This window comes from Vanrija pseudolonga, chromosome 3 (genome assembly GCF_020906515.1).
Source record: "Vanrija pseudolonga chromosome 3, complete sequence".
Classification (NCBI taxonomy): domain Eukaryota; kingdom Fungi; phylum Basidiomycota; class Tremellomycetes; order Trichosporonales; family Trichosporonaceae; genus Vanrija; species Vanrija pseudolonga.
In genome coordinates this window covers 947,202-959,801 of record NC_085851.1, presented here as the reverse complement: position 1 = coordinate 959,801, position 12,600 = coordinate 947,202, and the positions used below count along the sequence as shown (strand labels likewise).

General features: G+C 62.6%; 5 protein-coding genes across 5 annotated transcripts; all 5 read left to right on the top strand.

Moving 5' to 3' along the window:
- Positions 1-344: 344 nt before the first annotated feature.
- liz1_5 (Pantothenate transporter liz1) lies at positions 345-2,357 on the top strand (the record flags this gene model as incomplete). Its single annotated transcript, XM_062770454.1, has 14 exons — positions 345-491; positions 529-545; positions 593-606; positions 647-898; positions 941-1,158; positions 1,193-1,300; positions 1,333-1,444; positions 1,479-1,540; positions 1,575-1,641; positions 1,674-1,789; positions 1,831-1,917; positions 1,952-2,091; positions 2,127-2,185; positions 2,221-2,357. The coding sequence occupies 14 exons, from the start codon at positions 345-347 to the stop codon at positions 2,355-2,357; spliced, it is 1,536 nt and encodes a 511-aa protein (XP_062626438.1).
- A 231-nt stretch (positions 2,358-2,588) lies between these two features.
- On the top strand, positions 2,589-4,155 carry fmo1_0 (Thiol-specific monooxygenase; the record flags this gene model as incomplete). The annotated part of the gene is made up of 3 exons (XM_062770453.1): positions 2,589-2,722; positions 2,773-3,346; positions 3,385-4,155. 3 exons carry the CDS (start codon positions 2,589-2,591, stop codon positions 4,153-4,155), a joined length of 1,479 nt encoding a protein of 492 aa, XP_062626437.1.
- Positions 4,156-4,540: 385 nt separating this feature from the next.
- mcfL (Mitochondrial substrate carrier family protein L) lies at positions 4,541-6,025 on the top strand (the record flags this gene model as incomplete). Its single annotated transcript, XM_062770452.1, has 8 exons — positions 4,541-4,655; positions 4,835-4,857; positions 4,893-5,044; positions 5,082-5,219; positions 5,275-5,474; positions 5,511-5,633; positions 5,680-5,837; positions 5,884-6,025. The coding sequence occupies 8 exons, from the start codon at positions 4,541-4,543 to the stop codon at positions 5,974-5,976; spliced, it is 1,002 nt and encodes a 333-aa protein (XP_062626436.1). The 3' UTR covers positions 5,977-6,025.
- Positions 6,026-7,136: 1,111 nt separating this feature from the next.
- LOC62_03G003920 (uncharacterized protein) lies at positions 7,137-8,129 on the top strand (the record flags this gene model as incomplete). The annotated part of the gene is made up of 1 exon (XM_062770451.1): positions 7,137-8,129. One exon carries the CDS (start codon positions 7,137-7,139, stop codon positions 8,127-8,129), a length of 993 nt encoding a protein of 330 aa, XP_062626435.1.
- A 1,929-nt stretch (positions 8,130-10,058) lies between these two features.
- On the top strand, positions 10,059-12,570 carry LAC2_0 (Laccase-2; the record flags this gene model as incomplete). The annotated part of the gene is made up of 3 exons (XM_062770450.1): positions 10,059-11,793; positions 11,835-11,935; positions 11,968-12,570. The coding sequence occupies 3 exons, from the start codon at positions 10,059-10,061 to the stop codon at positions 12,568-12,570; spliced, it is 2,439 nt and encodes an 812-aa protein (XP_062626434.1).
- Positions 12,571-12,600: the final 30 nt, after the last annotated feature.

Here is a 12,600-nt window from a genome sequence, read left to right as displayed (position 1 = left end):
TGGCGCCGGGATGCCGCTCGGCGGGGGTTGATACCGGATGTCGATGAACTTGGCGCGGGCGGCAATGGCGTGATCCGCCGGGCGGGCGCTGCTCCGCCTCGCAGATTGAGTGGCAGTCGGCGTGGATGTGGCGGAGTTGACTCGTTCCGCGTTGCCGCTGCCGTGGTCGTCGCGAACACACGGGTCTCCGGGTGAAGCTTGGATGTGCAACGTGAGTGCATGAGACAATGGCGACATGCCCTTTGTGGCACGATAGTAGTCCCCCGGCGCAGGCCAAGCTGACCGTGGCACAGTATTAATACCGACGGGGAGCGAAAGCAGCACGTCTACAACCTACCACCGCGATGGGCTCCGAGCTGGACGTCGTCAAGGCCGAGCCGGCACCCCCGACCAGCACATGGAAGGGCAAGATCTGGGACACGTTCGACCTGCCCCCCGAGGAGCGCAAGCTGCTGTTCAAGGTCGACGCGGTGATCCTCACTCTGGCCTCGGTGGGTTCCTCGGCCGGCGGCGCACTGACTAGGACAGGTCGGCTACTTTCTCAAGTGCGTAGATGCGTTGTATGGCTGCGAGTCCTGACACTCTGCTTCAGAAATCTCGACCAGGGTGCGTCAGTCCATGCTTGTAATCACGCTCACCCCCGCAGCCAATGTGACGAACGCGTTCCTCTCTGGCATGAAGGAGGACCTCGGCATGCTGGGCAACGAGCTCGTCACCGCCAATACCCTGTACACTGTCGGCTATGTGATCGGGCAGGTCCCGTGTAACCTGCTCCTCACGCGCGTACCGGCGCGCTACGTCCTGCCAGCGGTAAGCTTACTGCCATCTGCGGGCGGCACTGACGAAAGCTGGAACTCGGATGGGGAGTGTGCACCCTCGCATGCTACGCCATCAAAAAGTGAGTCACAGCCACTTGCGCACCCTAACCCCAGCCACCAAGCCCTCTACGCCCTCCGCTTCCTCATCGGCCTGTTCGAGTCGGGCTTCTACCCCGGCATCCACTACATCCTTGGCGGATGGTACACCTCGCGCGAGATCGGCAAGCGGAGCGTCATCTTCTGGGTGGCGGGCGGCAGTGGGCCCATGTTCAGCGGATATCTCCAGGCAGCGGCGTTCAAGAACCTCAACGGGGTGAACGGGCTCGCGGGGTGGCGATGGGTGAGTGGGGCAGGGTGGGCAGGGCTGATGACAGATGTTCATCATCGACGCCATCGTCACCCTCCCTGTGGCCGTGGCGAGCTTCTTCTTCCTCCCTGGTCTGCCGTTGCAGGACGCCAAGGACTGGTGGTTGACCGAAGAGGTGGGTGGGGTATGCTGCCGGGCTGATGGAAGGAACACGAGCTCGCCAAGGAGCGCATGCTGCGCGCGGGGCGCAAGGGCAAAGAGCCTTGGACGAGGGCCAAGCTGGTGACTCTGTTCACGTCTTGGAAGACGTACATGATGCGTGGGTCTCAGCGCCAATGCGACACTGACAAAAGCCATGCTCTACGTCCTCTGGAACAACGGGTTCGGCCAGAACCCGATGGGGTTCTGGCTCAAGGTGCGCTGGAGTCTCAGTGCAGGCTGACATGCAGAGCTTCAACTCCAAGACCAACCCGCCTGTCCCGGGGCGCACGTACACCGTGCCGCAGATCAACACATGTAAGTGGGCACCTGGGCGGCGCTGACCCCAGACCCGACCATCACGACCGCGCTGTGGATCACCGGCGGGCTCGTGTTCGCATGGCTGTCCGACGGGCCCTTCAAGGGCCGCCGCTGGCCGTTCATCTACATCGGCGCGTTCATCACCGTAAATGCTTCTTCGAGGTGGTGGGGGACTGACATGCCCAGCTCGCGTGGGTCATCTCGCTGCGCCAGATCCCGCTGTACGGCAGCATCAAGACGCACTACGCGCTCTACTGGCTCCTGCAGAGCGGCGTGAGTGTCGAGTCTGGGCGTAGCTGACGCTTAGGGCGGCGCAGGCGCGCTCATTCTGGCGTGGATCAACGAGGCGAGCGAGGACACCGAGACGCGCGCAATCCTCGTCGCGTGGGCCAACGACCTCGCGTACATCATGCAGTGTATCGGTCCCCTCTTCTACTGGAAGACCACGTGCGTGAAGGTGTGAAGGGCCAAGCTGACGACAGCGACTTTCCCGCGGCGAAGAAGGGCTACGCGAGCCAGATCGGCCTGCAGTGCGTCCTTGGTGAGTGTGGGGAGAGCTGGGTAAGCTGACATCAGTGGCGTGGACGACGGCCGTGCTGTGGTTGCTTCGCAGGGACAAGCTGAAGGGGTTGAAGGTGAGGGCGGACGACGAGGGATCGGACGCTCGCGACGAGCAGAGCAGCGACGGCGTCAACGAAGACTTGAAGGTCTAGTCAGGTTCGGTCTTTGGCTGTGGTGCTCGTGCGAGTGTAGAGCGTACGAGCGACGAGTGTCGGAGATGCACAATGTGGAGCCTCGTTCCGAGAGCAAGGCGAGATAAGACATGTTTGTTACCCGAGACCCGACATGTGTTACCCGATTGGCCGGATCTCCTCCTGCAGACAGTCCACCATCCCGACGTGTTGCTCTCTTGGCACTGATCTTGTCGTTTCAACATCACTCACATGGCTGACATGCCCGTCAAGCGCGTCGCTGTCATCGGCGCTGGGCCCGCCGGGGCAATTACGGTCGATGCGCTGGCGCAGGAGCAGGCGTTTGACGTGATCCGGGTATTCGAGCGGCGTGAAGCGCCAGGCGGGTGCTGGTGAGCGAGCCCCTCCACACCCTTTCTACTCGCTGACATTCCAGGATCGACGAGGACGGGGAACCGACGCCCCTGTCAGACTTTGACAGCCTGGCGGCGCGCACGGCCGACCCGCCGCGAGCCGTGCCCTCCGAGCTCCCGGCGCGCGCACCACCGGCCGGCCCGGCAGCCCACTCCGAGTCGTCCATCTACCCGTACCTCGAGACGAACGTGCACGGGCTCACGATGGAGTTTACGCAGGAGCCGTTCCCGACCGAGTACAGCGCGTGGTCCGCCCGCATGCACGGCGAGGACACGCCGTTCCGCCCGTGGCGCGTGGTGCGCGGCTATGTTGTCAGCCTGTTCGACCGGAAGGGGTACGCTGACCTCGTGTCGTACAACACCACCGTGGAGCGCGTGGAGAAGATTGGCGACCAGTGGAAGATCACACTGCGGAGGCCGGAGGGTGATGGCGACTACTGGTGGGCCGAGTGGTTCGACGCCGTCGTCGTCGCTGCTGGCCACTTCTGGGTCCCGTGGATCCCCAAGATTGACGGCTTGGAGGAGTTGGAACAGGACCAGCCGCGCAGCGTCATTCACAGCAAGCACTATCGTGGGCGGGAGGGGTACAGGGGAAAGGTGGGTGTTGAGGATGGGAGGGCCGTAGCTGACTTCAGCGCGTGGTCGTCGTCGGTGCGTCCGTATCAGCAGCCGACATCGCCGTCGACCTCACGCAAACCGCGGGAGAGGTGCACTCCATCAACGTCGGGCGCAACTATAACCGCTACTTTGGCAGCATAGCGGTCGAACACCCAAAGATCCACAACCACCCGACCATCAGCCATATCAGCGGACGCACCGCGCACCTGGTGGACGGGACGCATATCGACAATGTCGACCACATCATCTTCGGCACGGGGTACAGCAGCAGCCAGCCGTTCCTGCCGCAGGTGACGGTGCGCAACAACCGCGTGATCGAGCTGTACCAGCACGTAGTGTGGCAGCGCGACCCGACGCTGCTGTTCGTCGGCAAGGTCGGTGCGGGGCTCACGTTCAAGATCTACGAGTGGCAGGCGGTGTATGCCGCGCGTCTGCTAGCTGGGAGGGGTACGCTCCCGCCCGTCGAGGAGCAGCGCGCGTGGGAGGTGGCCCGGATTGCAACGCACGGCGACGGCACGCGCTTCATGGCCGTCGTCCCCGACTTTGAGGAGTACTTTGAGACGGTGCGCAAGCTCGCCGGCGACGGCGCGCCTGGCGTCGGGCGCAAGCTGCCCAAGTTCCGCCCCGAGTGGACCGACGCGTTCGAGGAGGGCCACCAGAGGAGGAAGGCCATGTGGGCGAGGGTCAACGCCGAGGCGCGGGCAGAGGCGAGCGCGGCATCGCGGGGGAAGGCTAAGGCTGAGTCAAAGGCCGACTCCGCTCCGTCCGAAGGGAAGCGGACGTTGTAGGGGCAGTTAGGACACATTGCATGCACATCTGCTCCGGGACCGGGGAATGGAGATCAGGAGGGAGGCAGGATGCAGCGCTACAAGCGGCTATCGGGCATGGCTTCTATCTCAGTGGTACGATGTCGTGTGGTTAGTAGACACCCGAGTGTCTGCCAGCTACAGCATGCACATGCAAGCGATGCAAACGAATGGACGAGACGAATGGACGAGATGAAGACTGGTGAGGTGATGGTGACTTGACGGGTGAGATTTACGGGTGAGGTGAGTCGAATGTGCCCCACCTCCACCCGACGCGACGATAAGTCGCAATCACCCCCATCTCACTTTCTTCCAACCTCTCCATCTTTTCCACTTTTGTGCTCTCGCGCCGGCGCCGACACCTACAATGTCGAAGCCCACCGACACTATCGTGCCCGAGGCCGTTCTCGACCCCGAGGGCGAGAGCATCTTCCCCGAAAAGCCCGAGAAGGGGCACGCGCCGTTCATCGGCTTCGCGGCGGGTATTCTTTCTGGGTAGGTTGGGGTGGTGGTGGATGGCGTGTGCTGACAGGCTCAGGTGGACAAAAGTGCGTGCAGCGTAGCTTGCGTTTTGGTAAATGGAGCTGACACTCGCGCCGTGCAGTTGGTAGTTGGTAAGTCAGCTTGCGGGCGCCCCTGCTTCCTTAGCTGACACACCCAGGCCACCCGTTCGATACCATTAAAGTGAGCACGGCAGCCCCAACACGACCTGACCGCAGACTCGCCTGCAATGCGCACCAAAAGGCACCTTCAACGGCGCGTGGGACTGCCTGAAGAAGACTGTGAGCAAGGAAGGCCCGCTCGCAGTGTACAAGGGCGCGTCGGTGCCCGCCATCTCGTGGGGCATCACCGACTCGATCTTGATGGGCAGGTGGGTCGCAGCCACTCTTATCTCGCTCACCCACCAGTCTGCACAACTACCGCGCATTCTTGAAAGACCACGGGTTTGCCGAGCGCATCCCCGGCACGGTCGGCGATGGGCCAGAGGACGAGCGGCTGTCATTGCTGGGACACAGTATCGCGGGCCTGTTTGCTGGGTGGACCAAGTGAGTCAGCTGTGCAGTCCTCCCAATCGACAGCCAAGACAGCGCTCACCCTCAGCGCATCCGTCGCACACCCCACAGAAACGATCAAGGCCAAGCTCCAGCTCCAACTCGTGCAGCCCGAGGGCACGCCGCGGCAGTTCAGCGGCCCGATCGACGTCGTCAAGCAGACGGTGCAGACGCAGGGAATAACGGGCATGTGGCGCGGCCTGGGTTCGAGCTTCATGTACCGGTCTAGTTTTGCAGCGATGTTTGGAGGTGAGCTACGATAAGTGGGTATAGCTGACGCCACAGGCTTTGAGATCTTCAACAGGTGGTTTGCGACCTGGAAGGGGACTTCGTGGGAGCTGTCCCCTGGTGCTGCCAACTTCTTCGCTGGCGGCATGGCGTCGAATATGTACTGGCTCATGGCTTTGCGTGAGTCGCCTGTTTGCCGCTCCGACGAGCTTTGCTCACACCGCAGCTATGGACAACATCAAAAACCGAATCATGGCGGACAACATCAAGAACCCACGATACAAGGGCGTGTTTGACGCCTACCGCCAGGTTTGGAGGGAAGGGTACGACCCAGCTCGCGGGCTGGGGTGGAACTCTGGCACTCGGATAAAGAACTTTTACAAGGTACGTGCTGTCGGAGCCGCGGTCGTGGCAGGAGCTGACAGCGCAGGGCTTCGTCCCGGTCGCACTGCGGGCGTTCCCCACCAACGCGGCGGCGCTGGCGGTATGGGAGGGAGTGATGCGCTACGCGGGCGCAAAGTAGATCAGAAGAGACAATACTAGACACTTGCATTGCATTGCATGGCACTGGGCAAGGCTGCCTCCACAGACCCCACTGGAGGGTGGCTGCCTCTGCAGTTCCTCGCCTGAGCTCAGCTGCGGAGTGGAGGTGGCTTTGAGCCGTGATGACGAAGGTTAGGACCTTTCCTGCCTACATCCGAGAGATCCCTCCACACATCCACCTCGGGGCCGGGCCGCAGCCGAGGCGGGCGGGCCGCGGGCCACTGTCGTCCGTTCACAGCGCCAAGACGTTATCAAATCATGCATCCTAAGGTGGCACGACCAAGCGCATGCATGACCGCAGCCCCCCTCGCAGCTTGACCTGCATGCATAGGAGCTGTGATGCCCCCAAAGTCGTCAAAGGGAGTCGCACGTGACCAACCGCGAACTGCGGCATGGCGGCATGTCCAACGGCCTCCACTTTTTTTTTCCATTTTTGCAAAGCCGACTTCCGTGTCCGAGCACACAGTCACTTTGCCTTTTGTCTCGTCACTCTGTCTTTGTCGCCCTCGCCCTCTCTCGCTTCCCTTCCTGACGCACAGCTCCACCTCGCTCGCCCTGATAAGACGAAGCGACCCCGACGGCCAAGCTCCCTCCAGCGCCGAGCCATCGCCGCTGCCGACGCCGCGCGGACCGGCCCTAGCCGACCGACGGGGCCGTGGGCTGGGTGGCTAAACCTCCACCCGTGCCTCCACTTTTGCCATCGGCTGCTGACTGGCAACTCGCATCGCGCCATCCGTCACTGCTCTGCCTGCACATCCTCCACACGTCTCCACACTCTCCTCGCTCCACTCTCGGCATTGCACTCTTCTCATCAACATCATATTTCATACCCGAGCCACTGCCGAGGCGGATCGTAACGTCTTTTGACATTACACCGACGGTGACTCTCACCACTATCACCACCGCCGACGCGCTCTTAAGGCCCCAACGATAAGACACATGGCGTCGTACCCATAACTCCTCGTCAGCATGACTGCAAAGCGCGCGCGCGAAGAAGTGTGCGAAGCCGGCCCTTCGTCCAAAGCGCGTCGAGATAACGACCGCGCCGACGATCTCGCCAGGCCTCGACAGCCGCTTGCCTCGGAGGCAACATCCGCGCCGGCGGCACACATACTCGACCACCGCGCCTTCCCACACCTCATGGACGCGATCCTCTTCCATGCGCCGTACGACGCGCTCATCGCACTCAGGGGCACGTGCCGCGCCTTGCGGGCGCGCGTCGACGCATACCTCCACCTGGTGGTATCCGACGCCAACCCCGGCACCGACATTGTCGTCTCGTATCCGGCCACGCGGCTCGGCCTCGCCATGCCCAAGTGGTCGCGCATCTGCCGGGACCCGAACGCCGCCCACGCGATGGCACGTGCCCAGGTCGTCGACTTCCACCTGCCGCTCCGGGCCAACGTGAAGCAGTACGCCTCGAGCCTCGGCGAACATGTCCACACTGCTCGCTTTCTGCCCGGTGGGAAAAGCCGCGGGATCGTGGCACTCGCCATGCCGCCGGGCCTTCCACCACCCACCCAGGTCGTGAGCTTCACGCCGGTCGAGGGCTGTCTCCGCTGCTGCGCCGGGGAAGCCGAGATACCAAACACCTTTGCGCTAGGTGTGCAGGAGGGCGTGAAGCGCTTCGCGCTTAATGTTCGCTACAACCCCGACCATCCTTGGCTCGATCACCAGACGATGCTGCGGTTCTTTGTCGTCGATAGCCTGGAGCAGGTCGTCGTACTCTTCAGCGCCGAGAAGGGAACTTGCGGGACCTGCCCTCGGCCCGACAGCGACATTGGCCCGCCGGGGTGGCTTCTCGAGCTCCTTGCGACACTCACTCTTCACGCATTGGCGAAACCGTCACTGCGGATCACGCTCGTAGGTGTGCAAGATCACCACAGGTTGTGGCTCCCCTACGGCGAAGTGCACGGCCCCACGCTCGAGGAGAGCATCCGTGGAGGTGTCGTGGACCGGGTCGATCAACTTCTAGAAGAGGAAGCCGGCTACCAGTGCAACTGCGTCAAAGCCCCGCCGCAGGTCGCCGAAGAGGACGTGCGCGATTACGTCCAAGGCATGCGGTTTGTCTCTTGCGCCGAGTACAGGCAAGAGGTTGGCGAAATGCAGTATGGGCTGGAGAAGGCGGTGTGAGGCGCCGCCCGTCGCAAGGCGCTTCCTTCGGCAGCCGCTCTTGGGCTGGTCTTCCCCCGGCCATTATCACCTCGTCTGAGGGCGTCACATGCGTTGCGTCCCACCCGCTCGCCATATCTTTGCCCGTGTCGGTCGGAAGTTTGTATCCACCGGCGCCCGAAAACAATCGACCGACCCCACTCTTCGCCCCTTGTCCAATGCCGCTTGGGTAGTGAGTACCGTCATGGTGTCTACGGGCAGAGTAGATGCTGACGACGCCTGCAGCTGAGCCAGATCGTCACCTTGCCCCCCGCGCCCACGACGTGAAGAACGCATTCCCCACTGCCCTTCTTAGGCCGGTTCCTTGCTGTTCCGTTGGCGTGGGGAATGGAAGGTATGGGGACTCCCATGTCACCTACCACGTCCACGAACCTGAAACTCGAGTGATTGTCAACGCCCGAGACCATGGATCTGGGCGGGCGGGACATGCTGGCTTTTTGGGACATCGAGTGGGTGTGCCTCGGAGCCTTTCGGGGGTGCGCAATCTCCGACACTTATCCCCGGACAAGGACCTGCCGCCAGCGATCACGACCACTTTCGTTACGTCCCTGCTCGTTGCCTTCAATCGGGCGACCCACGCGAGACAGTGTGGGTCTCGCATGTGATGTCCATGGGGGGCCGTGCTCAAGAGTGTTCAAGAGGGACCTTGGGCCTGACTTTGCAACTGCGGCGTTTCAGCGGAGCACCTTCAGCGCCCTGCCACTCCTCCGCCAGCATCATTAGCACACTACCACTGCGGCCTCGGCAGTATCATCGTCGCGACTGTGCCTCAGCGCGTGCCTACAGTCATGTCTTTCATTCTCGACAACCACTTTATTGTAACTTTATCTTGTCTACACTCGACCTTTTACGTTGTCTAATATCGCTGCTACAAGGCGCACCCAGCCGGAGATTTATAGGCTTCACTATCATTCCGCACTAGCCAAGAGTAGTTTTCCTGGTGCCCGGCCACCGCGTTTGTCAGTCACTATACCGCCCCCAAACTCTATGCATGTTGTTTCCTAGCTCGTGCGGGTCGTGCTGCAACTCGCTCGACCGAGCATTTACGACTGGGGTCGGCTGTTTGTTTCGGAACCGCGTGACCGCGGGACCTGAGTCAGACACCTCTCCCATAGTGAGTGTGGTTGGGGCCTGATTCAGACATGCATCCAAGGATGGAAGCAAACTCTGGGGCGAGGGGTGCTGTCGACGGGTGGGTGCCAAGCGGTTGTGGTGACAGCGGCCGTGGTGGTGACGGCGGTCGTGGTGACGCACGCGGCGCACGGCGTATCGGACACGGTGTGTGTATCATCTTTGAGCATGTCAGCCGCGGCCCCGCACTATGCGACTCCAGCCCCGGTAGTGAGACATGGCGTCAAGCGCGAAGACGAGACACGAGCGTGAAGACGAGACGCGGATCGACACGCACGTAGCCTCGGCACCTCTGCCCACCTCGTGACCCTCGGCGTCGGCAAACCCACAAGTGTCAGATCCGCCAAGACACAGGCCATGGGCTATGGGCAGCGGGCGTCGTAAGTGGCGCTACTTGTATCCGGGTAAATGTGGCGCCGCGGGAGGTCGCCAGCCGAAGCCGATAAATTGAGGCGCCGCGCACGCAGCGCGCTGTGGGCCGAACATGAGGATGCGAGCAGCCAGCCTGCAGAGCACTGGGATGCCGCAGTGACGTGAAGGAGAACAGCGAAGAAGACCACACCCGCCGGAGAGAGGGAGCGATAGGGCGTGTACCCGACCCGGGCAAGGGCGAGGGAGCTGTTTGTTGCGGCTGCTGAGAATTGGCGCACGCGGTTCTCGAAACGGCCTCTGCAGCAACGTATAAGGCGCACGCATACATACATGTGCACGACGACGACTCCAGCGCGCAACACCACTCTGACACCAGATTGATCGACCATGCGGCCCACTCGTCTCGCGCTCGCGGCAGCGCTGGCGCTTCTCTCGGGCGCGCCAGCGTCCGCCTCGGTAGTCGACAAGCGGTGGTGCTTCCTCTGGATCTTTGGCGATACGTGCGGGGCTAGCAGCAGCAGTACGTCGTCGTCGCTGCCGCCGGCCGCTACGACCTCGGTCGCACCCAGTTCGCTGTCCATGCCGCCCACCTCGGCGACTTCGATCTCGACGTCGTCAGCCTCGGCGACCTCGATCTCGGCGTCAGCCTTGGCGACCGCGCCCTCCTCCCCCTCTCCCCCCGCACCCGTCTCGGCATCCTCATCGGCCTCATCCCCTCCACCCTCGTTGACCCCCACCCCCTCGACCACCCCCTCACCCACCGCCTCCGGCCTCGTGGCCGGCGTCAACTCCGTCCCGACCTCGGGCACGTTCTACTCCGCGGCCCTGCCGACACCTATCGGCCCGCTGTCCATCCCGCCCATCGGCTCCTTCTTCAGCTACTCGCAGCCTCCTATCCCAGCGCAGACAGCATCCGCCGACCCAGCAAGCTTCACGTGCACCGGCGCCGACGCCGCAAGCATCAACCAGCCGCCCCAGGTACGCAACTACGACTTTGTGATCCAGTACTCTGGCGGCTCGCCGGACGGGTTTTCCCGCCGCATCATCACGATCAACAACCAGTTTCCTGGGCCGAAGATTGAAGCAAACCAGGGCGACACGCTCGTCATCAAGGTGACCAACACACTCGACATCCCCCAGTCGATCCACTGGCACGGCATGCGCCAGAACGGGAGTAACCACTTTGACGGTGCGCCAGGCATCCACCAGTGCCCTATCCGCCCAGGCGCCAGCTTCACCTACACGTTCAAGCTCGACTCGGAGGTCGGCACGTACTGGTACCACTCGCACTATGGCAACACGATGGCTGACGGTCTCGTCGGCGCGCTCATCGTGCATTCGCGCGACGATCCGCTCAAGCTTGGACAGCAGTACGACGAGGACAGGATCCTGTACCTCTCCGACTGGATGGACGACCAGAGCCTGGTGATTGACAAGGGTGTGTCCAACCTCTTCTCGGGGTATCGCGGGCTGCCCATCGTGCTCGCGCCGGACGCGATACTCGTCAACGGTGTGGGGCAGGTCAACTGCGGCTATGTGCAAAAGGGGGTGCAGTGCGGCCAGAAGCGCGCGAGCGAGGTGTACGGTGCGGCGGGGAGGCGTATCCGCTTCCGGCTCATCAACACTGGCTCGCACGCCATGATCCGCTTCTCCATCGACAACCACGTCTTGACCGTCATCGAGGCGGACGACACTGCGATCCAGCCGGTACAGGTGAACGAGGTGCCGGTCGCCACGGCGCAGCGGTACTCGGTCGTCGTGACGCTCAACCAGGGCCAGGCGGGGTCGAGCTTCTGGATCCGCGCCCGCGCCGCCATGTTCTGCATCAACCCGCTGGCCACGGTCATCGGGTACGGTGTGATTCGATACACGGATGCAGCCGGGGGTGGCGCCGATAGTGGTGTCCCACCGTCCAACCCATGGCCCAACCTCGAAAACATCAACCGAGGAGCATGCCGCGACCTCGATGACAAGGTGCCACTCGTTCCCCTGGTACCCGAGAACCCGCCGGCCAAGACGACCACGTTCACGTGGAACTCGCTGTTCGGGGTGTTTATCGACCGGGCGAGGTGGACGCCGTATGTCGGCTTTGGGATGAACTCGGTCGCGTTCACAAATTACAGTGGGTCGGGTGGTGTGGGCGGTGACTGACTTGATCCGCAGTCAACAACCCTCTCCTCGCGCAGATCCGGGCTGGACGAACCCTGTCGTCTTTGAATGTGGCATCCGCGACCTTCAACTCACCCGGGGCCGTCGACTTTATCGTGAGTACCGCTTCGTGCTTCGCTGACCCCAGATCAACGTGCTTGACCCGCCACCCCTATCCCACCCGTTCCACCTCCACGGACGGCCATTCTACATCCTCGCTCGTGGCGACGGTGCGCTCAGCTCGTTCTCGCTGGCTTCCACCAAGCTCAGCACCAATAACCCGCTCCGACGAGACGTGCTCACAATTCCGCACTTCTCCTGGGCCGTCATTCGGGTGCCGCTCGACGACCCGGGCGTGTGGCCCCTGCACTGCCATATCGGATGGCACTTGGCTGTCGGCAAGCTCGCCGCGGTCGTCGTCCGGCCAGATGACATTCGGAAGCAGGCTCCCCCGCAGGCTTGGAGCGACTTGTGTTCTGGGCTTGACCAGAATGAGATCGGTCCCGCGAGGCGCGACAACTGGTCACCGCCACAGGCGCGCGGGAGCCACTGGGAAGGCTACGACAAGCGCGACGCTGGCGAAGGGCACTGGGAGCAGCATGTCGCCTTCATGAAGGGGCTTTACGGCAACCTCACACTGCATGCGCAGGCGCTGCAGAATGAGGAGGAGCGGGGGACGTTCTTTGATAGTTGGATGGCGCGACGTGTCGAGGAGAGGGTCGTCGAGGAGAGGCTCACTTCGGTCGAGTAGGATCTGTACTGTAGCCAAAATCGCATCGAT